This window comes from Mytilus edulis, chromosome 4, assembly GCF_963676685.1.
Source record: "Mytilus edulis chromosome 4, xbMytEdul2.2, whole genome shotgun sequence".
In the NCBI taxonomy this organism is placed as follows: Eukaryota; Metazoa; Mollusca; class Bivalvia; order Mytilida; family Mytilidae; genus Mytilus; species Mytilus edulis.
The window spans coordinates 92,546,725-92,574,337 of record NC_092347.1 but is presented as its reverse complement, the minus strand read 5'-3'; the positions used below and the strand labels follow the sequence as shown (position 1 = coordinate 92,574,337).

Sequence of the window (27,613 nt, the reverse complement as noted above, 5' to 3'; positions counted from 1 at the left end):
CAACCTATAAGAAAATCAATTCAGATTAGCATCACATTCAGAAATATAGCATAACCATGATGCTAAAAGACCCTGCGGAGAACACTGCCCGAGTTAAAAAATTATTATAACAATAGTGATAACATTACAGAATGATAAATGGCCTGCATTTTCTTACCATAGTTACAAGTTCATGTGAATGTTCAACAATGTGTGATTTATGATTCAGGAATCTAAAAAGTATGACTAGTTCAAAATGCCTCAAATGCATTCTTTTTTCTTTTCTTTTATATTTCATCAATATATAGGCCTTTAATATTTATTTACTTTAGGAGAACCAGCCCATATAGGTTTATACTGAACTAACCCATACAAAACACTAGCCCAACCTTTAATCATAATTCTTACCCAAAACAAACCCTGTCTGAATTCTTGTGTACAGGGTCCCCTAGAGTAATCAGAAGCCCTCATATATGTCTTGATATTTCATTGTCTCATTTCTCTAATAAAAGAAACATAAGTAAAAGGCTTTCATGACTGACTTTCTAATGATATGTAAGTATATAAATGTTTTTTGCTTTTATGGACAATTTTAAAAACTTTTAGATAAAGCAAAAAGGAACTTGTCTTGATAAGAAATATAACACTGAAAAAAAATCAGCATTTACACTTTTTTGTAACTTCAATTTCATTATTTTAAATTATTCATATCATGGGGAAAGTTTAATGAATTTACCACAGTGCTCAAGAATTCAAAAATATTTTTCTCAATAATATTTTGACTAATAATTCAATGTTCTCGTACATCTATTGCTTCATTCAGACACAACATCTAATTGTTCTTGTTCCTCAAAATAATCTCCATCAACCTCTCCATTTTGTTTTGATTGACTTTCCTCCTCTTCCCCCTCTTTTTTCTCAGTGTCTTTTTCACTGTCAACAAACCCCACTTTTTTCTCTGACCCTGTAGAAGATTTCCTACTGTCACTTATAGTGTCCTTAGCAGTTTTACTTCCATTTTTACTTGGCCTGTGTTTCCTTTTTGGTTTCCTGTATGCATTCCAAACACGAATTGTTTTGTCCCAAGAACACGACACATACTGAAATGTAAATGTGTACTACTATCAGAAAAAGTAGGAAACATCAGGCCAACCTTAAAAATATGTTTGTTTGCAGTTTTCTGACTGTACCTTCAGACTGAAGGGTCGGTAGGTAGGAAAAATATTTTATTTTATCAGCCAAAACACAGTTTAAACAAGCAGTTACACTAAACCAAGTTTCTTGTGAAGAAAAAAAACCCATTTTAAAACAACAAACACTTGACATGCTGAAAACCAACATCAAATGAACAGGCATTTTCAGATAAAAAACTTTTTAACCAAAACTGAAACTTTAACATAGTGTAATTATCCAATTTATGACATAAAATATGGTATAATTATTAAATACTGGAACACTTATAAACAAGGAATGTCATTATGACTTGAACTTACAACAATGTATTAAAGAGTGTGTTTTTAATAAAAAAAAATAACCATTGAATCTTTCTCAATTTAAAAAAGGCAACTTGAAAAAAAGTATTCGTATTCGACTGTTTTCATATTTCTAACAATATTTAATCATATGTGATAAGGTTATATTTTTGCCAGGCTTTAATGAAAACCAAAGAAATCTCAAGTTTGGGGCAAAATCCATAGCACCCCATTAAAAGTAAATGGTCTGTACTGAAATGTTTTTAATGCATAAAAAAAATTGGCAGCATAGCTCCTAAGGACATGTTTTAATTGAATTCACACAGGCCACACAGTTTGGGTATATTTAATATTGTAAGAAAGAGAATAATTGCAATGAGTGGGGCAGCCCCCCTTATCCTAAAGGAGCATACTCATTGCAATCGAATATATTTCGGCTCTCCCTTGACACCATTTGCGAGTATGGTCTCGAGGAAACGATGATAGTCCGTCGGAAGGGGACGATAAGTGGCTGACCCGTGTTAAGAGAGAGCCATATCTCTTGCACGTTAAAGACACCCTTGTAGATTTCGAAAAAGAGCAGGCTAATGCCGCTACAAGGCAGCACTCGCACCCGCAAAGTGGAAAGGGATTAATATAAGTTGCAAAACTTGTTTCCCAATCCACTATAAATAAATATGTTTAAACTAATCGAATATAGATTTAATATAGAGAGAGTATATTTATTTTTCAAGCTAACCATTCATTTTCTCTACATCTTTGTGTAGTTAGGTTTGCTTCTTATTGATTTGGCATGATCTATATCCATTAACATTTCAAATGAGCCCTTCCTCCGTACAGGCGTGTTTACAAATATCCATGAAGATTTAAGTCACGAAGGAGCGGTTTCATCTTTGTTGTCTTCACAACGATTTGTAGAAAAAATGCCATACTTCAAGCTGCTGTCGAATTATTTAACCACTGAAATTGGTTCCATAAAGTCAGGCTCCACAGATTCTGTACCCGATTTGTTTGAGACAGAATGGTTATCGTGTCAGTTATGAATATCCGCTGCATCATCATCAATGATATCATCACACATCATTACATGTGCCTGAATCTGTATAAACAGTTTACTAATAAACTTTTGTTATTGTTTGTTATTTGTCTTAAAATTGACACGAGACGACAGCGTAAAGTACTCCTCCGTGACTTCATGGATACCTGTAAACAATTTCCATGTGCTTTATCATTAAATGGTCACATGAACGCTTAACGAAGCTAAGAAAAATCAAACATGAAATGCGTAATTGACCCAGACTTTAAATCATTTCCAGAAGGGCCCAAAGTTCCGGATCGCGTCAATAAAAAAAAAATTCTTCAAATTTAAAGCATTAAAATTTTCACAGTCGGGAGGATTTTCAAGGGTCGGTCGGTAAACTGCAAACAAACAATATTTTAATTTAAGCCTCATACCATGACAAATGATCATCTTGGGATACTTTTAGGAAATTGTGAGTCTTTTACCAAGAAGAAAGAACATTTAAGCCTGTTTTTGTCCCAGAAAAAGGCTTTTGTGAACTTTTGAGAATTAGTTTATTTACAGGTAAGGACTATACAATTTAATTAGATCAAGGTCAAACTAAAACATCACTAGTTTGTTTTAGGATTGGTATTAAAATGAGTGTTTAAATCATTGATGTTTTGTGAGGCAACAACAAAGTGAAGATAAGAAGTTACTCTGAAGCATGATTTGACAATTCTAAGTTAACATTTTAACTTGATAAACAACAAGCATTCTGGGAGTTTAGCATGGCAATATATAGTCCCCTACCTATTAAAATTCATTATCCCTGAATAATGCTGACTTGATCTATAACTTGTCATTGTGTAAACTTTATAACAAATACCAAGTAAATATTTTCAAGCATGACGAAATTTTTTTTATTGAAGAGAATTTATCTAAGGACCCTAACTCTGCACAAAATCATCACACATGAACAAAATTTGAACTTGACATGTAACCTGTAATGATAAATCAATACAAAAAACATCAAATCAATATCTTTAAAGAATGAAAAAAGTCTTGAAAAGTGATTTGCTGGACTGACAGACGGAATGCAAACCTCAAGTCCCTTTCCACTTTGTCAGTAGAGGACTAAAAATACCTGTAAATAGACCTACCTGATTTCTTTCTGTTATATGCATGATTGTTCTCACTGAATCTGTGTGTCCTTCATTAGTCTGAACAAGTCTATAATTCTCTGGATCATATACCCTGAATATAAAAATACACATTAAATATCATATTTCTATATTAATTGGCACTTGATTAACCATTAGATATAACAAGTATCAGATGACACACAAACCAAATCGGCAATACAATTATATCATTTTTAAATCTAAAGATTGTAAAAGATATATCAACCACAACCAAAGAAATATCTGATCTGTGACTACCTATTACAGTTCAATATCAGACCATACAAAGTGTTTGTAACAACAATTTGTCAATCTTGGTCAAAAGCTACCCAAAAACAAATTATGTCATCTGTAAATACCTTAACATCAATAGAATACAAAATCTAGAAAACAGACAAGGGTAAAGTTACAACTTTAGATAACTCCCTTAATAATTGAGATTAAATTTGGCACTTTGAACAATATAAGGTTTCTGTCGATTTTTTATATATTTAATTCAAAATAACTATTCTGTCTTGCATCAGATTTTCTTTTATGGAATTTGATATAATTAAATGGCAAACTTCCTGCATAGCTCTTGTCAATTACTTTCAACATTTAAAAATACACGTCTTGAATCTTACAGTGCTCCAAATTATAATATTCAGATGTTACTACATCGGGGTAGCATGTTAAACATGAAAATCCCCCCAACATTCCTGATGTGCCTGTCCAAAGTCAGGAGCCTGTAGTTCAGTCAATGACATTGGTTCAAGTCTGTAATATTTCTTTTTCGAAAATTGTTTTGTTATAAATTATGCCTTTAGTTTTTTCAACTGAAATTGTTTCATTATTTTCTTGCAGGGCCTTTCATAGACGGACTTCACAGTATGGGTTTTTCTCAATGTTGAAGGATGAATGGTTGACTTTATATGCTCACATCCATTTCGTCTGATTTTTGGTTAATAGTTGCAATCATTGGCAATCATACCACCTCTAATTTTTTTTAAGTGTTGACCCCTTCTGACATACATTACCTGATAAAATTTTGAACACCAACTATTATGCATCCATTGATTTGATCTATACACATACAGCTAACAGCACCTTGTGCTGACAATATTGCCTCACATTTATTTAATCCATGGCCAGCCTGTAAATAAATAGAAAAACAGCATCATTGCCATACAAAAATATAGTTTAATATTTCATTCATCATTCAACATTTTGTTTTGATTTGAATTAAAAATTGAATGCTAATTTAAAAAGGAGTAGGTCCGGTTAGGGCCAATTTTTGCTTTAAATTTCAGGTTCATCTAACGAAAGATTTTGGACACTTTTTAAACACTAAAGTGTCTATTTCAGTTGATTCAATTAGTTTAAATGAAAGATTTTAACTGATTTAGTCATTAAAAACGCTCCGAATCAAGCTTAAATATGAAAAATCTATCAAATAAGCCAAAAATTGTCACTTTTTAGATGGTTTTTGTCAAAAATTAAAGTGGCCACATCCATGTTCATTCTCAACCTCTATATATGTTATGTATAATCATCAAATACAACTGACATTTCAATATTTAGAATGAACACAAATGCGGCCACTTTCATTTAAGACGGAAACCGTCTAAAATTTAACTAAAATGCTAAAAATTTAAAGATTTCAGTCATTTAGCATTACTTAATGATGATAGTACCCGATATATGTGCATTGTATTGTCAAAAACAGCCCATTTTTATGTAGCAAAAGCATTGTACTTTCAAATGAATAATTTAAAGTTTACATTTTAACAATTTTGTAAAACTGCTATATTTTGGGGCCAAAAAGGAGTCTTACTGGTGTAACACCACTAATTCCGGCCACGGCCAGAAAGCACATACCAGAAAGTAGAAAATATTTACAGTGCTTATCCAGTGACCTTTGGGGTATCACAATAGCAATGGCAAAAACAGTTTACCAAATTGCAGTTAGATTTCTTCTCCAACTAACTATCAACTGGTAAAATGTTTTAGCAGATTGCTCAAGTGAAATGTTGTTAGTATGAAGTGAGTGCTGTGAAATCAAAAGTAATACTTACCATCCAGATCCAGTTAGTTGATATATTTGTCATTTGTTTCAAACACAAAAATGACTTACTATAGTATGAGTCACTGAATAAGAAGGTCTAATTTTGACATGGAAACGTCTATCATAAATAGATTTTATAAATAAATAGTTCAAACCATTGTTTTGTAGATGTATATTTTATAGCTTTGTCTTCTAAGACAAAGTTATTGTGTAATTATGATTCGTATAATATTTTCTATACAAATTACTGATCTGCTGGCATTAAAGGGAAATAATTTTTATTGAGTTATTGTACACTAAAAAATTAATCAATGATACCTGGCTTCTGATTTTGCCTACAATTTTTTTCAAAATTTTAATCATCTCAAAAATAAATTTCATTGTTTTTTTTCAAAACAGAGGATAAAAGTTTAATAATCATAAAAGTAATGTTACAAACAAATTAAATGAGGAACGTTGATATTTGTCAGACAAAAATTTTGACAACTTTTTGCTGATTTTCAGTAATGTAAATTATTTCCCTTTAATGGTAGCAGATAAGTAATTGCTTTAGAAAAAAAAATCCAAATTACAATTATGCACTAACTTATTGTTGGAAAACGGAGCTATTAATTATAGACTTACAAAACAATGTTTTCAACTATTTATTTATAAAATCTATTTATGATAGAAGTTTCCATGTCAAAATTAGACCTTCTTATTCAGTGACTCATATTATAGTAAGTCATTTTGTTGTTTGAAACAAATGACAAAGATATCAACTAACTGGATATTACTTTTGATTTTACAGCACTCACTTCATACTAACAATATTTCACTTGAGCAATCCGCTAAAATATTTTACCAGTTGATCAGTTAGTTGGAGAAGAAATCTAACTGCAATTTGGTAAACTGTTTGAGCCATTGCTATTGTGAACCCCAAAGGTCATTGGATAAGCACAGTAACACAAAATAGTTCCTACGCATGATCGCATGATTGTAACTTTCAAAATATGTAGAATATTAGTTTTTTTCAGCATCAAATGAAAGCTGAAGGACTGGTGATCATTGTAGAACACTTTTGGACTTTTAATTTTGAATATTAAAAAAAACTGTACCAAATTCTAAAAAGAGGGTACATTTTGTCTGTTTGTCAGATCTCAAGTACTTGTTTTGGTACATCCGAAGTTCTGGGAACCAGTTCTTTCTTATATGCCATTAAAGGTATGTTGATTTTTTTCAGTACAAGACACCATAAAGTGTTGCTTTGAAATGCAATGATTGCCACTTTATTTGAACTTAAAACAAAAGAGGTGTGCCTGCTTGAAACGGAGGAATTTAACATAGAAAGCAATGGGACCATGAATTAGTGGTGTACTTCCTACTGGACCTACTCCTTTGATGGAGATGTTAAAGCATGGACCTGTTAAAAGTGTGGAAGCACTTAATAATAAAAATGTGTGCAGCTCAATGCTTTTACAAATAAATGAACAATTGAGAAAAATGTTTTGTTGTATTAAATTAAATTTTTGATAATTTTTAAAAAAATTTGAAATATTGTCTCTCATGTGATGTGATATTCCTCAACCTAATAAGTGGATTATTATAAATGATATGCTTCTGTAATATAAGTGAGTGTATGGAATGTTTACATTTTTAATCGATGAATGCATACACATTTCACCCAGACCTTATTGTATACCTGGTACAAAAAGCACTTTAATATCAATGAGATTTTAAACATAACTTACCCAAATCCTGATTGTTGCATCATCTGAACCAGTTACCCAGAATCCTTTGCCATGAGGATTCCATCGAACACATGTTATTTCTCCTTCATGACCTTGCAGTGTATTCTGTAAGGTCATCTTTGAGCCATCCAATGAAAACTTTCGGATATATACCATACCGTCTGATGATGAATATGCAAATTCATTACTGAAAAACAGATTTTTATCAAATATGAAATGCCACATTCAATATGAACGTAGTTTAAACTACATTTACATTTCTTTTCTATTCTATAATAATAGAGATATGTCTGGCCAATTTTTCAATTTGATGGTATAATGCAAATAATAAATTAATTTCCATTATCAAGCTTTAGTACACCCACTATGAATGTTCAGAACTCTTTCCAGTAAATCTTGATAGTAATTGTGTGCAGTTGATATTCATTAGATCAGCATGACTATTTGAGAGCATTCTATCATAGATATAGGAAGATGTGGTATGAGTGCCAATGAGACAACTCTCCATCAAAATAACAATTTATAAAGGTAAACCATTATAGGTCAAGGTACGGCCTTTAACACGGAGCCTTGGCATATCTAATTACAAAAGACTGGAAATAATCCAAAATATGTGCACATTGTCTCCATTATTCTGTAAACATATGTGTAATTGTACAAAAAAAACTCAATGTTAATAGTTCTTATTTATAAATTAGTGATTATCCTCAACACATTTGACACTTACTATTTTGGAGAGAAATCCATTTCCATAATAACACCATCACAAGCTAGCTCTAAGTTATCTACCTTTGGATCAGGTGCTGTGTTTCTAAACGTGTCATGAAGTCTGAAACATATATTCCAGTAAAAGTACAAATTTACCATTACATCTATTCTAATTTTAATTTACTTTAAAAACAAAAGGCTCCCAGGACCCTGTATCACTCTTGTGGAATTTTTGCCAAAAGATAAACAGATACAATGAAAAAACATCAATTATAATCAGACTTGACATTTTGAACATTTTTGCTACGGTCAGATTTTCTCAATCTATAGTGATTTTCAAAATATAAGACAGTTAATGCATTATACCCTTATGTTCTATTTTTAGCCATGGCAGCCTAGTTATAAAAAGATGTGGTATGAGTGCCAGTGAGATTGTTGACTGACATAAAAAACAAAAACAACCACAAACTTTATACGAAAAGGATCATTCACCTCAAAGTTTGAACTGCCTCATTAGTTCCAGAGGAGATTTTTGAAAAAAGTTTACAACAACCTATAAAGACAGAAGACGGGCACAGACACTAAGTGATGTCAATAGCTCTTGTGGCCTTGTTAGGTAGACATTTGCTCAATTGTGTAGTATCAAATATTTAATCCTTCTTATAACTAAAGAATTAAGGAAAGTACCTTGTTTTGTGTACATCCCATTTATAACAAACATGTCAATAGACAGAGGATGAATACCGATGGTTGTTCAGCATCCAGTGGCAAATTGGATGCATATTTTGTTTGAGAATATGTTAATCTGATATAAATATGAACCATGCTTTGTAGTAGAATGTGTTTGCTATTAAAAGCTTTATATAAACTTAGATATTTCGGTTTGAACATTTCTAAAGAAGGTGAATCCAGAAAAACTATATTAACGGTTCACTTGCACATACCTTCCTTTTTCTAAATCCCATATGCATATTCTGCTGTCCCAACCACCACTTAGCTACAAAGATAAAGAAAAGTAATTAAAACAGGACTGAACAAAAATAAAGTAATGCCTTATATTATAATGTGTACAATATACAAAAGTATCTACCCGAAATGAAGAAAAAAAATTATATAACAAAATGTAGAATGAGCTGTGAAACAAAAATATAGAGCCACAAATAATATTTCAATATATTCAAAATGGTTTGCATATAGTTCAGAACTGCTGAAGACAACGGCACAAGCAAAAAAAAAACCAGTTATAACAAGTGCTAATTACACATATTTTTTAGATTCTGCAGAAAAACAATTAGTTTACATTAAAATTCAGTATTTATTTTTAAGTCAATTCTGCATTAATATATATAAGAAGAATAACATAAATACGAACCAGATAAGTAGAGTCTAGTCCCTGTTCTCTCCCAACAACAACTAAACTGGTCACACAACTAGTGTGTTCAGCAAATACAGATTTACAGATAAATCCTGCCACTCTATTTGTCACAGAATCATTGTCCTGCAAGAAAAATACACATAAATAATTCCTGCTACTCTATTCGTCACAGAATTATTGTCCTGTAAGAGAAAGCTATGTATATACAAATATATAAATGTTATCAAAGTAAAAAAAGTATAAAATGAGAAAATCTTAATCAATTAGAAGTGTTGATACCAAATGAATGCAAAAAGGTTGGTCCACAGAATTAAAATCAGGAAAATTATGCACTTTTTGTTGATAATTGTTTAGTTTTCTATGATAAGTTTTGTAGGCTGTAGTTTATAAAGTCTTTCTTTAATTTTCATGGTGTTTTTAGTCATTTTTTTTTACTTATCAGTTTGAATGTAGCTATGGTATTGTAAGCCCTCTTTTAATAAATAACTGTCGCTATTACTATAGTACTAACATTGAATTTTCTGTTCTTTGGCAGTAGTTCTGAGTCAGGATCTAACAGTATACTATACTTTTCAATTAGTTTATCCAAATCTTCTGGTTTCATATCCTTTAAAGCCTTAACAGCATCATCATCAAATCCCCAAATGTCTGAATATATAAGATACTTTTAATAAAATCACCAAGAAAACAAAATCTTTAAAAAAAGACAGTGTAAGTAAAGATATATCTAGATCCATGTTAATATCCTATTTACTATACAATGTTCTTTACATCATTCTTATCAAAGGTAAGAAGAAGAAAAACTGTATCTATATAATTAAAGAATTAGCACTTTTGAAAAATAAATAGATATAGTGGTGTTTATTTAAATATATATACTATTGAAGCTGGTTATTTTTAAACAGTCATCAAATTTATATTTTTTGCAAATTTAGAAAATACATAATTTTGTGTAGAAATTCCAAAAGGACATAAATTTAGTGTTTGTAGTTGTTCAACCATTTTAAAGACATTTCAAGCCACTGAAATATAAGGGAATACTGATAATTGCTTTAAGAATTTTCCATGTATATCTGATAAAAGCTAGATAAATTATTCCAATCAATGCAATGATACAAAATTATAATTACATTCTCTGACATATGGGTTACAGGTTTGTATGAAATGTTACAAAGCATTAAGCAAGAAAACAGCTTTTCAAGTGGATCACAGATTACATCAATAAAGCTATTTGGAAATCTTATGTAAATATTAACTTTGAACTATAGAAAAAATGCACTTTTTTTAACCAAAAAATTCTATCAGATCTTTAAAACATGACCCTAAACAATTGGTAACGAGTCATTGGTATCAATCTACCTTATTTGAAAATTTCATATACATCCATTACAAAAATAATAACCTTGCTTAAAATATCAATATTAGAAGAAATATCTCAAATTAGAAAAAAAGCATTATACTATAGATTATTTAAATGGATGCAAAATTATAAAAGAAATCTGTGTATATTTGTTTGAATGGGTAAGTAGTTAGATCATGCCAAAACACATTTTTCATTAATGACCAGGCAGGATAAAAACTTTATGATGCATTTTAAACTATAAACTTGAATATTAAAAGTAGCAGTTGTGAGAGCAAGAACAATATCTTAATGCTATCTGACATGCAACTGTATTTAAACCACGAGTAATGAACCACAAACATTCTGTATGGTTTCTTTGTGGGAAGCATGGAACATGCAGTTAAAACATGTGATGAATATGCGTATTTACTTACAAATGAAATCATGAATATGTGTATCTACTTACAAATATTGCTATCCTCTGAAGCAGCTATAATATAATCTAAATATTCAACAAAGACAACTTTCATTATGGTAATTTTCTGGTCATCTTGGGTTGATGTCTGAAAGTACATTGTAGTTGAGGCCAATTGTTATGGAATGTTTTAACAGTTAGTCCAATTAGGGACTTATGCTGATGAAATCATAAAATTACAATGTTTCATATCAGTTTACTTGTTGAGATGATGTCTTCAATATCTTTTATTATTCATTAATTTTGTTTGAAAGCATAATTTTAAGCTCACAGTGAAAAAACAATTTTTTGAGGGACTGTCATATGGACAATGATTAACTATTGCCTCTACAATTTTATATTACATTTCAATACCCTTGGTTGAGTATATTTTTTTCACCAAAATGGTTCATTTATAATTTTGAAAGTGGTTTCACACCTGCCTATTTGCCTATTAAATCTTAGACAAATAGACATCCCTGATAACCTAATTGACTGTCAAACTGATCACATGACTTGTTACCTTTGAAGTGTTAATAAACAATGGGAATTTGTACCCCTAAAAAAAAAGGGATAATAGGGATATAATATAAAATTGTAAATAATGTATTATAAAGTACTCACATGTTGAAGATTCGGTTTATTATAAGCATAGTGACTTTGTATATTTTTAAAGTTGACTTTTGCAGAATCTACTTTGATTGGGTCCAATGGTTTCAGTGAAGATGTTTGAGATAATTGTTGTTCTAAAATTAATTCCCTGGCTTTACTGCCTGCCTTCTTCTTCTTTTTTAGCTGTGTATCACTTATTTGGTAAGGTTCATTACTGTAAATAATAAACACAACTATACATATTAGTATATTGTTTTGAGTGACGTAAAATTTTAAGTTTTGTTTTTTGTTAGTCAACCACCTTTCTTTACCACTAAATTGAATTCTTTAAATTGACAATATGACAAATAATCCAACCTTTCGAACATATCTTTGTTTGCCTCTTAAGACTGCCAGCATTGAATGTACAAACTTTTAGTTAGAACGTAGGTCTTTATTGTGAATTTTCCCAACTAAATTTACAGGATAAAAGTTTACCAAAATAATTCTAATCGTTGAAAATAGAGATAACTTTATGTGGAGACCATTTGTGATGATTATATCATAAATACTTACATCTAATATATGTTATATTTCAGTTCTAACAAAAAAAAAGTGAAGGAAAATATATTTGACAGAACTCTCATGTTTATAGCTACTGTCATAACTGTTTATATTTGCCTTTTGTGTCCTGCATACAACAATTTACATCAACAGAAGAGAAGAAATAGTCAAAACATTAGACCCTCTGGATTGTTTTGTCACCCTCAACATTGATTCAGCAGTTTTGAATAAGTATAATAAGGAAAAGACAGAAAAAGCTCACATTACACTTAACCAGTGAAAAATAAATAATAACATCTGATAATATACATTATTAATTACCTGTACATAAAATGATTAGATTGCATTCTCTCCCATTTCATTATTACACCCTCATGGTCTCCACTAAATATCAATATTGGCACCTTCTTAGCTGCAAAATATCATTTACAAATTTATAGCAATAAAAAAGCTGGAAAATGGCACACAAGAGAAAGGTATTACTCCAGAAAGAAAAACAGCCGTTACTTTAAAGTTCCTTTGTGATATTGCAAAGATTGTCATGAATATTTATCAATTTAAAAGATATTAAATCTATATCATCAAGCGATACATTTCATATTTGGAGATTGAATGCTAATCTAGTAATGTTACTCACTATAACATAAACTTTCTAGTGGAGATTTACACTTCAATGCAGTTATACAACCAGATGTGTTATACTTCCATACTATCAGATGCCGTCTGCTCGTACAAGCTAACAATAAAATCAAACAAACCGTATTAACATATGAATGATGAAGTAAACTGTTTCAAATATTTACACTGATTCGGTTTTCTACTTCAATTTAGGCAAAGGCAATTTTTGTACTTTTGACAAAATAAGATTGTGAGATGAAAAGTACCAGTCTAGTATCCAAATGTATTCATTTCTAATTACCTTGAAATACAAGTCAGGCACCTCTGGCCTTTTTTTTTTTTTTTTTTATCTTGTATCATTTTTAATTTTAGTTCGTTTATATATTTCAGAGTTTAGTATGACGTTCATTATCTCTGAACTAGTACACATTTTTGTTTGGAGGCCAGCTGAGATTTTTTTGCTGTATTGAAGACCCATTGGTGACTTTCAGCTGATTTCTGCTCTTTGGTCGGGTTGTTGACACATTCCCAGTTTCCATTCTCAATTTTAAAGAAATCAAAAAAATGTCAAAAAAATATCAAAATTGATTTACTGTAATTAGGGAAAAATCTATTCTATAATGGAAACTTCTCCAATATTTGGAAATCCTTGATTTAGTTTATTAATTTCATTTTTTTCCATTACCGATTTCAGAGCTTTTATTTTCTAAGACAACTTGTCATATAATTCCTAGTCTCTTTTATCTTTGAAATATTATAAGAAAATTAAAGTTAAAAGCAATACTGTACATTCTCTAAACAAGAATGTGTCCCCAGTACACGAATGCCCCACTCCCACTATCATTTTCCATGTTCAGTGGACCGTGAAATTGGGGTAAAAACTCTAATTTGGCATTAAAATTAGAAAGATCATATCATAGGGGACATGTGTACTAAGTTTGAAGTCGATTGGACTTAAACTTCATCAAAAACTACCTTGACCAAAAACTTTAACCTGAAGCGGGACAGACGGACGGGCAGACGGACGGACGAACGAACAGACGGACGGACGCACAGACCAGAAAACATAATGCCCCTCTACTATCGTAGGTGGGGCATAAAAAATCTAATACAATTTTGTTTAAACAAATGTAGCCAACACTTACCCACAACTTCATTCAATTCATTAAAATACTTTAAAACTTGTAAAGAATATTTTTCTTCCTCCTCTTTCTGAAATGTCCCAATAAATTCTGAAACCTGCAACAATAAAACAAAAGTCAGGGAGACAGCAACCTACTCTTTGTTGATAAGATATTTAATAAATATTACAAAAATTGATAAAACAAAGAAATAATAAATCTTGTGTAAATAGTAAAATATCAAAAACTTAATACTTATGACTCTTTTTACTTACTTTATCTCCAGACTTTGGGTCAAACAATGTGGCATATGATGTGCCACCAGCCACCCACAGTGTTTTGTTCCTAGGTACATAACATATTCCTGATACTGTTGCCATGAAGTTGTCCAGTCTATGTACCAAGTCTAAATCTACAGTCCAGATCTTTGCTGTTTTGTCAAATGATCCAGTGATTACCCATGTGTTATTTTCGTTGTCTTTTGCCATCAGTAGACAAGATATTCCAGCATCATGAGCATGGTGATTTCTAAAAACAAATGAGCAATCACTATGACAAAAACACATTTATAAAGCCTAATATAATATATTGTACAATAATTAGTTCACACAGGATAATTTTGCTCAGGATTTCAAAATGTTGCAGAACTTGCTTATCTATTTTACGGCTTTATTTCATGCGAATTTAATGCATTAAAAATAAAAATCACTTGGAACAGATTCAAATTTTTGTTTGTAAATTGTAGCGTGTTGTTTTTAATTTGTTCACCAATAATCACCAATATAATATAAGCTATATCCAGGTCAACAGACACATTTTTCAATTATAACATGATAATTGTGGCCAAGTTTGGGAAAATAAGGCCTTATTATAGTTTCAGAGTAGAAGATTTTTGTAAAAGTTAACAGACTACACGATGAAGATGGATGCCAAATAATGATAAAAGCTCTCTGGGTCAATTTTGCAATAGGACCAGGTGTGCTTAAAAGATATTATGATGTTTAAGAGTGCTTAGGTTATTTCATAAAAGATTTGTTTCAATTTAACGGACGACTTACACTTTTGGATTCTTTCCATCTTCACTCCTCACAGCTGATATATCATACTTTATTAATTTACCGTCATAACTGTAAAAGAAAATGACCTACATGTTATTTTAAAAGTATGATATAACAATTATAATGGTAAGTAAAATCAGTATTATAATAATAATACATAATTATTTCCATTCTTAATCTGTAAAACATGAGGATTGTTGTGAAGAGAATCAAACTACATTACTGCATCATAATCAATCTTGTATATACAATGTAGATCTATACAACAATATAATTCACATGATGTTTGCACATCTACAAATACTTTAATGATATTGGTAAATGACCACAACTTACCCTGCAGAATATATTTTGGAATCCTGCCAAATTATACTTCTTACTATATCTTCATGAAGTTCAAAAATATTCACAGGATGTAAATCTATGATATGACCCATCTCTTTACCTGAAAAAATAATAAGTTATTGCCTATTATAAATATGAATTTTGAATCTATAATGAACAATCATGTAGTACGTACAATGTTTAAATATCCCTTAATATTTCAGTGGAGAGGAAGGCATTGGTTGTGAATTTGTGAAAGATGTAATGGCAAGACTAATACGATTTGGAAACCGTAGAAATTGAAAGGCTTACATAATAAAAGACAGAAAACGCTGAAACATTGATTTTATCAGAAATAACTTTGTCTAGTACCAGTAGTATAGGACACTTAATACAGACTGCTTTTCAAAAATAATTCTAAATTGTAATTACCAGGTTTGAATTATTTGCTGGGGTGACACATACAATGTAAAAGGATGTATTTCTACAGGTATATTTTAATCCTTTTTGTGGAAATCTTTATAGAATGTAATGTCTTTGAATACTTTTTCACAATTTAAGGTCGCAATTTGATGAATATCAGTGTAAAAGACATTATCTACCAGGAACTTGTACCTTTCTACACATAGTTTGCTAAGGAATGTAGGTTCAAAGAAGGAGAATACCATTGTCCATATCTAACTTTCTGAATTTAATAAACTGAAGCTTGAATTTCACATAAATTATGCGTACAAACCAAAGAAATGTGGCTGCTTAAAACACATTTCATCATTTATATCATGCTATATCAACAGAAAAAAATGAACAAAAACCAACACATACTCACCAAATACTTGAAAAAGACTGACTAAATTGTAATATTAATATCAAAATATTGTACCGGTAATAGTAAAATTTTTACTTTTTGATTATTTAAATTTAACATATCATGCATATATTATCTTTACCTTGCCATTGTTCCTACATGTACCTTCATCAGAAATGATATTATATTTTATGTTTTAATTTTGCTAAATTATCATTAAACTGAATCATTATAGTTTCAGACTTTTAAATATTTATGCACCATCTGTATGACCTCCTTTTTCAGGTAATGTCTCAGTCCTGTAACCAAATTCGAAAGGAGGGAAATTTTACTTTATGAAAGAATTAGTTTAGAGTAATAAAACTTGCCTAAGTTTTATAAACTTGACAATCTTAATCAGCCCAGAGGACAGATGCCATCATGGTATGAACAGTCAGTCGCAAATAATGTAAATGCTTGACAAACAATTAGACACTAAAGGCACCAAAACTATGAGCGGGTAATTTTTCTATCCAAGTTTGCGAGTAGAAAAAATAGCAGTTTGGATGAACAAGTTTATTTAGGTACAAAGTATGAAAAGTTTAATGTAATTATACAATGTTAACTATTGTTGATTTAAACAAATGCTTTTGTCATCATAACTTGAGAATGATTGTGAACTGTGAAGTATAGTTTTTTTATTCTCTCAAGACATATATTTCTAATCTAATGGATAGCAATTAAATGTGGTTCATTAAAAAAATCAGACAAAAGGTTATCTAGTTGATTAGAAATGACTCCATTAACAAATTTATAAACTTTAACATACACCCAGGAATAAGAGTCTACTACATGCACTATGTAACAAAAGTTTACCCCTCCAAATATATGCCATAAATTGTAGTTATGATATTATTCTACAACATTCAATGTCTCTAATTAATCCAATCATATATCTTATATCTATTAAGTCTACACCTTAACTTACTACCAAAATGTTTAATAAAGAAATAAAGACAAAATATCCCTAAAATTTGTCAATATTCTACCTTCTTTATCTTCTAAATGTATCATACTGGTGGCTGAAAAGCAACTTTTATGTTTAGAACTATTGATTGTATCTTACCTCCTTTGCACGGGGCTGTTTTTTTTAAAGAATTTAGCATCAATTTCCTAATAATAAGTTCAGTTATCAGATCTCTTCCATGCGGCATAAGGTGCCCACGATTTTAGGCTAAGAATAGTTTTATCTTTAAGACATCAAATCATTTTAATTACTGATACATGTATATGCAGTAAAGTTTGTCTCTCATGTTGGTAGATATCTGATAAAGTTATAATGGGGATATTGTCAGAAATAAAATTGTACAAGACTAAAGTCTTAACACATTTATCAAACTTACTTTCATCTAAGCCATATATTCTAATAGCACCATTAAAACCACAGACAATTTGCTTTTTCCATGGGTTCATAGCCATACAGTATACTGGTATTCCAATCTGTTGAGAAACAATGCATTTGTAAAATCTATATACATGTAGTACCTCAATAAAAAAATATTTTGAAATAATTTCCATATCTTATCTACTTTAGAATCAGATGACCTTATATACTAGATATTTTAATATTTTCATTCAATTTTTCGTAAATACTTAGGCCACACCAATTTGATTCCTTGTTCGACGACCCGCCCGCACCTATTTTTTTCAAAACAGAATTTTTTTATTTTTTTTCTATTCCCGCTTCCCGCATCCGGAAATGTAATCATGTCCATTTCCCGCACCGTTTTTTTTGTAAATATTATAAAAAGAACAAAAAATTGGTTACTTTCCCCCTTACTTATATTCCCTATTAAAAAATATTCGTTTTTAGAATAAAGTACAAAGAACTTCTGAAGGATTTGCCTTCAACTGCAATTATGTTGTATGCTGGCGAAACAAAACTATCCATAGCCGTTGCATGTTTATGCACCTGTCCTGATTGATTCAGGGGCCTGTCGTTCAGCAGTTATCGTTTGTTGATGTTGTTCATTGGTATTTTCCCGTTTGGATATACATGATATATAAATTAGATCATTGGTTTTCCTCTTCGAATTGTGTACGTTAATAATTTTGGGGTCCTTTATAGCCTGCTGTTTGGTCTGTATCAAAGCCTTGTGTAAAAGGCTGTACTTTGACCTGTGTTTGTTATTATCAGGTTGAGAACAACCCTCCCTCAGACAAGGGGTCATTTTACTGATGTAGAAAAGAAAATAGAAATACCAAGGATTTGTATAGTTCCTCTATAAAAAAACCTTTGAAAACTTAGAATTTTGTACTCAAAAAGAGGAGAGTTACATCATATTTTAAACAACTTTTTCTAAAAGAGGGGTCCACTTATTTTGAATAATATTAAACTGTTAAAGTAAATGTGTTAACATGGTTAAAGTCCAGGAATATTACAAAATTCTTGGACATGTTTTGACCATTTAATACCAGATAGATATATAGTTCTTTGAGAAAATATGAGCCTTTTGTACAAACAAATATATTATAACTTATATTGATCCCTCATAAAACATGTAAAAGGGATATTTATAACATTAAGGGGTTGTCCCCAAACTGATTATGACTTGGAAGGAGAATTGTCTTATTGTCAGTCACACATACATAACCCAGATTTAATTATTTCTTGGTGAACAGGGAAAAAATACTTCAGAAATTAAAGAAATGTCAAAGTACAAGTGATAAATCAAGCTTTAATATTGTCAAAACCTACTACTTTATGTTTACAAAAAAAAATTATAATCGCTCGCCTTTACTTTTCAAGCTTCGCCTCAAAAATTTGCAAATTAAATATTTTTTTTATTAAAATTTTCAAATCGCTCGCTCGCCCCAAATTTTGGAGTCCAAAAATCCGTAGAACAAGAAATTAAACTGGTATGGCCTTAGTATAATATAATTATTAATATTTCAATTTTAGGAACCATCACTGTTACACACAAGTTGTAATAAAGATTGGAATTAGCAACAGTAACCTGTGTAGAATATTTGAATAAATATCATATTTTTCATAAAAAATGAAAGGCAAAAATAAGTCTGTATTATGAGTGAAAAAAGATGCTCTGGAAAACATCAATCAGTGATGGTCATATGATATGTCAGTTGTAAAAAGCTGTTACGACAGCAAATTTGGTATCTTATATAGATCATAATTGTTCAAGATGATGTTGAAATAGCATTGACAATTTTTTTAACTTTTTTCTTATGATGATATATATATCATGATGGTTACTTCAAAGCAGAAAATGGATGAAGATTCATTAAAAAAGTTTTGTCACTGATAACTATTCACAGGATCCATCTTCTTGTTCTCTTTTGAGAGTTTGAAGACAATCAACTTACAGGAACTATATCAAAAACCCCTCCACCAGATGACCATGCTATAATGTCTCCATCGTTAGCAGCAGACAACATCAGTTTGGCTGAAGTCCTGTTACAAATATATAAAGGTATCAATTCTAGCAATATCACATGTAAATTGTACAATTATAAGTTATTCTGTTTTCTTACTTTTTTGTTCTACCATCCTTCCAAGTCAGAACCTAGGTACCTTAATTTTTCATGTTTGTTTCTGTTCTCAGTAGCTTTGTTAATGTTCTAATTTTGAATTACAAAAGGATACCACATCCTAATTTTTACATTTAGATTTGTGTCATTTGTTTTTTGTGAAATGTGTAAATCTAGTCAGTCAAGTCCTTTTCATCTGATTTTGTGATTTTACTTTTTTCATCTGATTTTTAAGTTTGTTCTCAAATTATCACTGTCCAGGTTAGGGAAGGGTTGGCCACCCAGAAACATGTTAAACCTCATCACATTGTTTTTTTCTCATTTTAAATGTTTTACATGTTGTCAAGCCAGAGCCTTTAATAGCTTGCTATGATGTATTGGATTTTGCTGATTGTTAAAGGCTGTATTGTCACCTTTAGATTACATCATACAAGTCATTTGGTCTCTGATGGATAATTCTCTCAACAATGACACCACGTTTAAAATTTTTATGTAACTCATGATCACTATAGTTATCTTTAATCTAAATACCACCAAAATTTTAATTTGGTCTGTGTTCAATGGTAATAAGAATTGTGTATAAGTTTCGTACTGTTTGGTCACAGTAAACTGATGTTATAGAGGGAAAACATCATTTTCTTATGGTGGCCTGATGCGGCCATTTCCACTTTTCGTGTTTTTGCATTTTCTCCTCTCACTTTTCCAACGCGAAATTGGGAAATCAAAAAGCAAAATCGGGAAATCAGGAAAGCGAGAAAGCAAAAACGCGAAATCGAGAAATTCATTTTGCGTCGTGTTTTCGTTTTCGTGTTTTTGCTTTCTCGATTTCCAGATTTCCCTATTTCTCGATTTCGCTTTTTCGATTTCCCGATTTTGCGTTTGCAAAGTGAAGGAAGAAAACACATTTTTTTTTCGTTTATAAAGAGGGACTACTTGAGACTGGTGAAAGTTATGTCACCCAAATTTCCCAACTTATGGCAAACTAGTTAGAGTTCTAGGTAAACAAATTTCAAGACGAACAGACAAGCAAATTTGATGCCACCAAGCATGCTGCTAGACATTGAATGCGTTTAAGTTTTACTGATACTAATGAAAAAAATCTACATATATAACTAGATGAGAGCAAACCAAGGTGGTACTTTTTCATGCTATTTTCTGTCAGTAAGCAAAGTTTGTTTCATGGTTAATAATTAATTTACAAACAACAGTATTTTGCAGAACACTGCACTTACCAGTATAAAAAGTCTGTAACCCAGCCTTTATGTTCATGCTGCACAGAGCATAGTTTTCCTGTTTCAGATTCATAGCTCTTAATAACACCATCTGAAAAATAATAAAAGACCAGAAATTAGCATAAAATGAAATGCTACAAATAGCAGATATCTACATTGTACCAAAACAATCATACTCTCCTTAGAATTTTTTTTATTGGACCTTGGCCAATAGTCGTCTAGTCAAGATTAATTCCAACTTAAGTATTGGCCTTTTACTAATGAATGAGTGGAGCCCTAATAATTTCAATAATATGTATCTATTAACAAAAACTAGCCATCTCTTTTCACGCAAAAAATCACAAGCTTATATATCTGGCCTTTTACTAACTTATCATTGAATTCATGTTGCTAATATGAGGGTTCCAATACAAGTATCACATAAACTTATGTTCTATGATAATAAGGTCAGATGAACCATGTCTGACAGACATGTACACTATACAATCACAACAAATGTCCCTACATCATGTACATGTATGTTCTATTTGAAGCTATGTTGGTAGACAGACAGACAGAGTCACCAGACACCTTTTTTTAAACAAGATACTCAAATAATGATTGTCGCCAAGTTTGGTTCCAATTGGCACAGCAGTTACAGTGGAAAAAATTTTGGTAAAAGTTAAAGGATGCTGACCAACGGTGAATGCCAAGGTGGTCTAAGTAAATATCATTTACCAGGTATCTTTTTTAATTTTAAATATCATGAATATGTTTAGTGTTCTCCCCAGGACCTTTTAGCGTCATAATAATTGTGATGCATACTGTATATATTTCTGAATGTGTTGCTATCTGAATTGATAATCTTATAGATTGTGTTATGTATGTGATGCTATAAATTTTAAAAACATGACGGTATTTCAAATTTCCTTTTTTACCAGGATGCTACATGTATTTGAAATATCTGGGGAGTGTCCTGTATGTTTAATTGTGTTCATATAAATAAGATACCATGCATGTGGCAGATAGCAACTTCAGTGCAAGGCATCATATCATCAGTACACTGTAGGGTTGCTAAAATTTATAAATGGTTAGCGGTTGAGTTATAGAAGTACTTCTTGAGCTCAGTCTTTATAGGCGCTGTCTTGAAACACAGAGTTTCTGGGTATTGAGTTCCAGTGAAAGCAAAAGATTTTGTAAGAAGAATCATGCTCTCCATTTTCATTGGCACCCAACAATAAAAACAAAGATATCAACATTATATGGGGATGAAGTCCCCTATTAAGCTAGAAAAGTCAATAAAAAAAAAATTGGAAAAATTTTCTGAATTTTTCAATATACTAATGAACTCAAAATCATTAACTTTTTTATTTTCAGACTTTTTTTTAAATCCCCGCTTATGCGCTGAAATCTACTTCCTTTTAGGAGCTTGTTGGCATGAGACTTTGAATAAAATATATATCTATCAGTCTAGTATAATATAGGATTGGAACTCAATATCAATTCATTTTTAATAACTGTTTGATATGAAAAAATGTTACCTGATGAAAGTGTTTCTTTGTTTACGAATTATAGTTAACCCGTACCAATGTAAACTCGTACCAACGTTAACTCGTACCACTAAAAAATAACTCGTACCAATGTAAACTCGTACCACTGCTAACTCGTACCAACTTATTTAAATGCATTTGATTGGTGTTTGATTATGAATATATACTGTTATTTTTCTCAATACCTCTTAAGTTTGTAAAATGTATATAATTTGAAAGTAAAATGATCAGTCTGTAGTTAATGTTCCATGTGTATTAGATATAGACAATACCTTGGCAGATTTGATTTGTTGTCTCCCTTGAATCATTCTTTTTTAAACTTATGCTGATAACCATTGGATTTTATTTTTAATCATTCCAAATCAGTTACATTGAATAGATTTGGGTACTTTTCTTTTGTTTCTCGAAGGAATTTTATTCACTGAAAGAATTAATTTAGTGTGTTTTAAAGGTTGTAAATTGTTTATGACCAACATGTTAAAAGTATGAATTTTTTTATATATAATATTTTGCACAAGATAATTATTACTCTCCGAGAAACTGACAACTTCTATTAAGATTTTAAGTAGTGTCATGTTCATTTAATGTGTGAGATATGCATTGCTTTGAAAAAGCATTTTGATGCTTTATTTACCACAATTTCAATAACAATCATCTATAAAAAATTAACAAAACATCAATTATTATTATATTTTTCTCTCAAGAGATACACATACACCTTATGTTTTATTCACATCTATATCATCCTTTTACATTTGAGATTTCACATGGTATTAAATTAATACAATAATGTTTTCAAAGATAACTGGCACTATTGTTACATAATATTAATTGGCACTATTGTTACATAATATTAATTGGCACTATTGTTACATATAGAATATGATTAAACAAGTTGATTAGTTAATAATCAACCAATAATCACACAATCAAAGGAATGTATTAATTTGATCACACAATCAAAGAAATATCGTATATTAATTAGCAGGGTATTCAGGTAATTAAGACCATTTATATTAGTATCTTAATAAAAAAAAACGTATTTTTGTCCAAGTTTTCATTAAAATCCAGTATAAAATTACAGTAATTCAACTTTTTTTTTTTATTAATTTTAGAAAGAAAAAACACCACAAAATTTTTTTTTTAATGGTACGACTTCCCAGTGGTACGACTTTAAGTTGGTACGAGTTAACTTTTTTGGTACGAGTTAACATGGTACGAGTTTCCGTTGGTACGAGTTAACTTGCTTCCTTTGTTTACATTGAATATGATGTCATAATGTAACATATCCCTAACAACAGAATTTCCATTTCTTTTATTAACTTTGTCCCCATTCACAGGTAATGCCTGCCTCATATTAGAGAATAATATGACTGACTCTTTGAGGTGGGGGAAGTGTGAAGGGATTGCTTCTCTTAGTTAATGTGATTGATACTTATATATAGTCAGCCGTAAGCGTTTGAGCTAGGCCTAAGGAAGTACTTCTTCAATTTAGACAGTATAGATCATGTTGCCTTGTAACGATGAGGTTCTGAGTCAGATTCCAGATGAGACAAAAGCAATTTTGTAATATAATGCATGCTCTCTGACGCTGCCTCTGGTTACATAAAGAAGAAGGAACCCTTAAGATCCCAAAAAGAAGATGGACAAATAGCTCAATATCTTTATTTTTAAATAGTGATAAAATTGTCAATTGCCAAGATCAGCTGACAATGACGTTAACGTTATAAATTGCATAACTAATGCGATCATTGTCATCGTCCCTCTTTACCTTCGCAGCCTATCAAAATCTCCCTTCGTGCAGGATTGTAACCGATTGCAGTGATGGGCCGAGAGTGAGTATCACGGATCGAATACAGTTTTTCCATCGCCATTTTTGAAGTTTAATGTGTAAATTTGTATCTAAAATTCACAAAATGATCTCATAATAGTGCTATATGCAAAAATCCAAAAGCGTGCGCCAAATATTTGTCAACTTCCACCATATTTGTATTTCTTGACAACATTGAACTGCGCATATGTAGCATTTACTTCCGGATGATTTGACTGACGAATCGGTCGAAAACAAATCGGTAGATATAGCTATATAACGCAAATAGACTAATAACAAAATGAAATGCAACGGACATAAATTAAAATCAAAAGACAACAAAACTGAAGAAATCAACTAAATGATTAAAATCTTAAGAATCAATTGGGAAAACGAATAGCCATTGCTAAAAAAATATGTTCAAATAGTTTAGTTAAATAAGAATGAGACTAAAACAATCATGATTCATTCAGGAAACACAAATTTTGGTCTTACAGATTAATATGAGGCAGGTGTTACCTGAAAAAGGGGACAAAGTCAGTATCAGACATGGAGTAATGCAAAGGAGTAGGTCCGGTAAGGGCCGATTTTGGCCTCAAATTTCCGGTTCATCTAACGCAAGTTTTTGGACACTTTTTAAACACTTAAGTGTCTATTTCAATTGATTCGAAAAGTTTATGTGAAAGATTTTAACTGATCTAGTCATTAAAAACGCTCTGATTCAATCTTAAATATGAAAAATCTATCAAATATGCCAAAAAACGTCACTTTTCGGATGGTTTTTGTCAAAAATGAAAGTGGCCGCACCCGTGTTCATCCTCAACCTTTATACATGTTTTGTATTATCATCAAATACAACTTACATTTCAATGTTATGAATGAACACGAATGCGGCCATTTTCATTTTTATAGACGGAAATCGTCTAAAAATTAACCAAAATGCTAAAATTTTGAAGATTTCAGTAATTTAGCATGACTTAATGATGCAAGAACGCGATATGTGTGCATTGTAGTTTCCAAAACAGCTCATATCTATGTAGCAGAAGCATTTTACTTTCCAAAATATAGCTTAAAGATTACATTTTCACAATTTTCTAAAACTGCTATATTTTGGGGCCAAAAAGGGGTCTTACTGAACCTACTCCTTTGTAATTGTAATGCATGGTAATGCATGGTAATGCATTACATTTTCCCAAGTATATGCATGAAGTGTGTAATGCAGCAATTTTTGCATTACATGTAATTGTAATATAATGCATAACTTTAGCAAAAAGTTCTGTAATTTCATGCTAACTGGGTATCAATTCCTTTTTTCAATTCTAATATTATATGTTTTAACGTTAACAAATGTAATGTTTCTGATGTTGGTTCTGTTGTTACTCAAAGTCTCATCTCAAACTATAACAAAAGAAAAAGATTTCTGTGCAAATGGGGGAAAATAAAAGTTAGAAAAAAAAGTTAATGATTTTCAGTTCATTAATAGTACAGTGGAAATTATTTTTTTTACTTTTTTTACTTTTTTTTACTTTAAAAAAAAAAAAAATCTGCTGGTAAATTATTATATTTTTTAAAAAGGAGACAGGAAGATGTGACATTCTTTCCATAGGTGAACAGGAACAACCAATAACTGATCTTTCACTTTGTATAATTATAATAATAATTACCTTTCCAAGAATGCTCTTGAGTTGGTATTAAATATGAAATCTGTGTATTATTTTGTTAAACCGGCTGTATTTGTTCGCACCTGTCCTGAGTCAGGAATCTAATTTTCAGTAGTTGTTGTTTGTTGATTTGGTTCATAAGTGTTTCTCTTCTAATTTTTTATATAGGTTAGACTTGGATTTCCCGTTTGAATGGTTTTAAACGTCATTTTTGGTGCCCATTATAGGCTATAGCTTGCTGTTCAGTGTGAGCCAAGGCTTTGTGTTAAAGACCATACTTTAACCTATGATGGTTTACTTTTACAAATTGTGACTTGGATGGGGAGTTGTATCATTGGAACTCATACCACATCTTCTTTTATCTGTGAAAAGTTTTACCTGCCTAGAACAAAATGCCATGCAATAGGTCACTCACTGTTATGGTTTACAGGTTAATTTTTTTTAACCTATGAATTTCCTATGCATTAAAAATGTGACAATATCCCCTTTGATTTGTGTCCATGTCCCTTTTAAATTTCATTCCGATTCTATTTCAACCATGGCATCTTTTTTAATAAGTTGCACGAGTAATACATTTATCATTGATGTATTTTTTTTAATCAATTTGCATTAATAATTGTTAATAAACCAAATTTTGTCTTGCTATGCTGGCTGAGTAAAATGTGTGGCTCTCCTGGATATATGTGCATCTTCAACTAGATCCTTTCAAATATTTTAGACTAGAATATAACTCATGACTTTTAATCTTTTATTTTTAGTTGATCAAGTATTGCTGATATTTTTTTGTGTTTTTAGTTTTTCTCTATAAAATTGAGAATGAAAATGGGGAATGTGTCAAAGAGACAACAACCCGACCAAATAAAAAACAACAGCAGAGGGTCACCAACAGGTCTTCAATGTAGCGAGAAATTCCCGCACCCGGAGGTGTCCTTCAGCTGGCCCCTAAACAAATATATACTAGTCCAGTGATAATGAACACCATACTAATTTCCAAATTGTACACAAGAAACTAAAATGAAAATAATACAAGACTAACAAAGGCCAGAGGCTCCTGACTTGGGACAGGCGCAAAAATGCGGCGGGGTTAAACATGTTTGTGAGATCTCAACCCTCCCCCTATACCTCTAACCAATGTAGAAAAGTAAACGTATAACAATACGCACATTAAAATTCAGTTCAAGAGAAGTCCGAGTCTGATGTCAGAAGATGTAACCAAAGAAAATAAACAAAATGACAATAATACATAAATAACAACAGACTACTAGCAGTTAACTGACATGCCAGCTCCAGACTTTAATTAAACTGACTGAAAGATTATGATTTCATCATATGAACATCAGGCACAATCCTTCCCGTTAGGGGTTTAGTATCATACCATCATAACATATATGAGAAGAACATAACCCGTGTCATGCCAACAACTGTTTTTAGAATAAATGTGTTTAGTTCCGATGCAAAGACCTTATCAGTGACTCAATATTAAC

General features: G+C 31.0%; 1 protein-coding gene across 2 annotated transcripts; it reads right to left on the bottom strand.

Moving 5' to 3' along the window:
- Positions 1-102: 102 nt before the first annotated feature.
- LOC139521069 (uncharacterized) lies at positions 103-24,672 on the bottom strand. 2 transcript variants are annotated; one of them, XM_071314320.1, is made up of 21 exons: positions 24,430-24,665; positions 21,130-21,220; positions 19,733-19,820; positions 17,752-17,848; positions 16,391-16,411; positions 15,577-15,685; positions 15,241-15,309; positions 14,458-14,710; positions 14,207-14,300; positions 13,081-13,179; positions 12,765-12,855; positions 11,913-12,114; positions 11,301-11,397; positions 10,004-10,140; positions 9,490-9,615; positions 9,062-9,114; positions 8,137-8,238; positions 7,410-7,596; positions 4,652-4,767; positions 3,615-3,708; positions 103-1,079 (listed from the first exon to the last, which is right to left on the bottom strand). In XM_071314320.1, exons 1-21 carry the CDS (start codon positions 24,530-24,532, stop codon positions 795-797), a joined length of 2,514 nt encoding a protein of 837 aa, XP_071170421.1. In that variant the 5' UTR covers positions 24,533-24,665; the 3' UTR covers positions 103-794. The 2 variants fall into 2 exon arrangements, with proteins under 2 accessions (XP_071170421.1, XP_071170422.1); XM_071314321.1 differs by lacking the exon at positions 16,391-16,411 and having other exon boundaries at positions 24,430-24,672.
- Positions 24,673-27,613: the final 2,941 nt, after the last annotated feature.

What these genes read in the sequence shown, in the direction of transcription:
- LOC139521069 (XM_071314320.1), bottom strand. Translation starts at nt 24,532, where the DNA reads ATGGCGATGGAAAAACTGTATTCGATCCGTGATACTCACTCTCGGCCC. An exon ending in GTTACAGACTTTTTATACTG is followed by an intron (nt 19,821 to 21,129) that starts GTAAGTGCAGTG and finishes TATTTGTAACAG; the next exon opens with GACTTCAGCCAAACTGATGT. An exon ending in ATGGATTTCTCTCCAAAATA is followed by an intron (nt 7,597 to 8,136) that starts GTAAGTGTCAAA and finishes TCTGTTTTTCAG; the next exon opens with TAATGAATTTGCATATTCAT.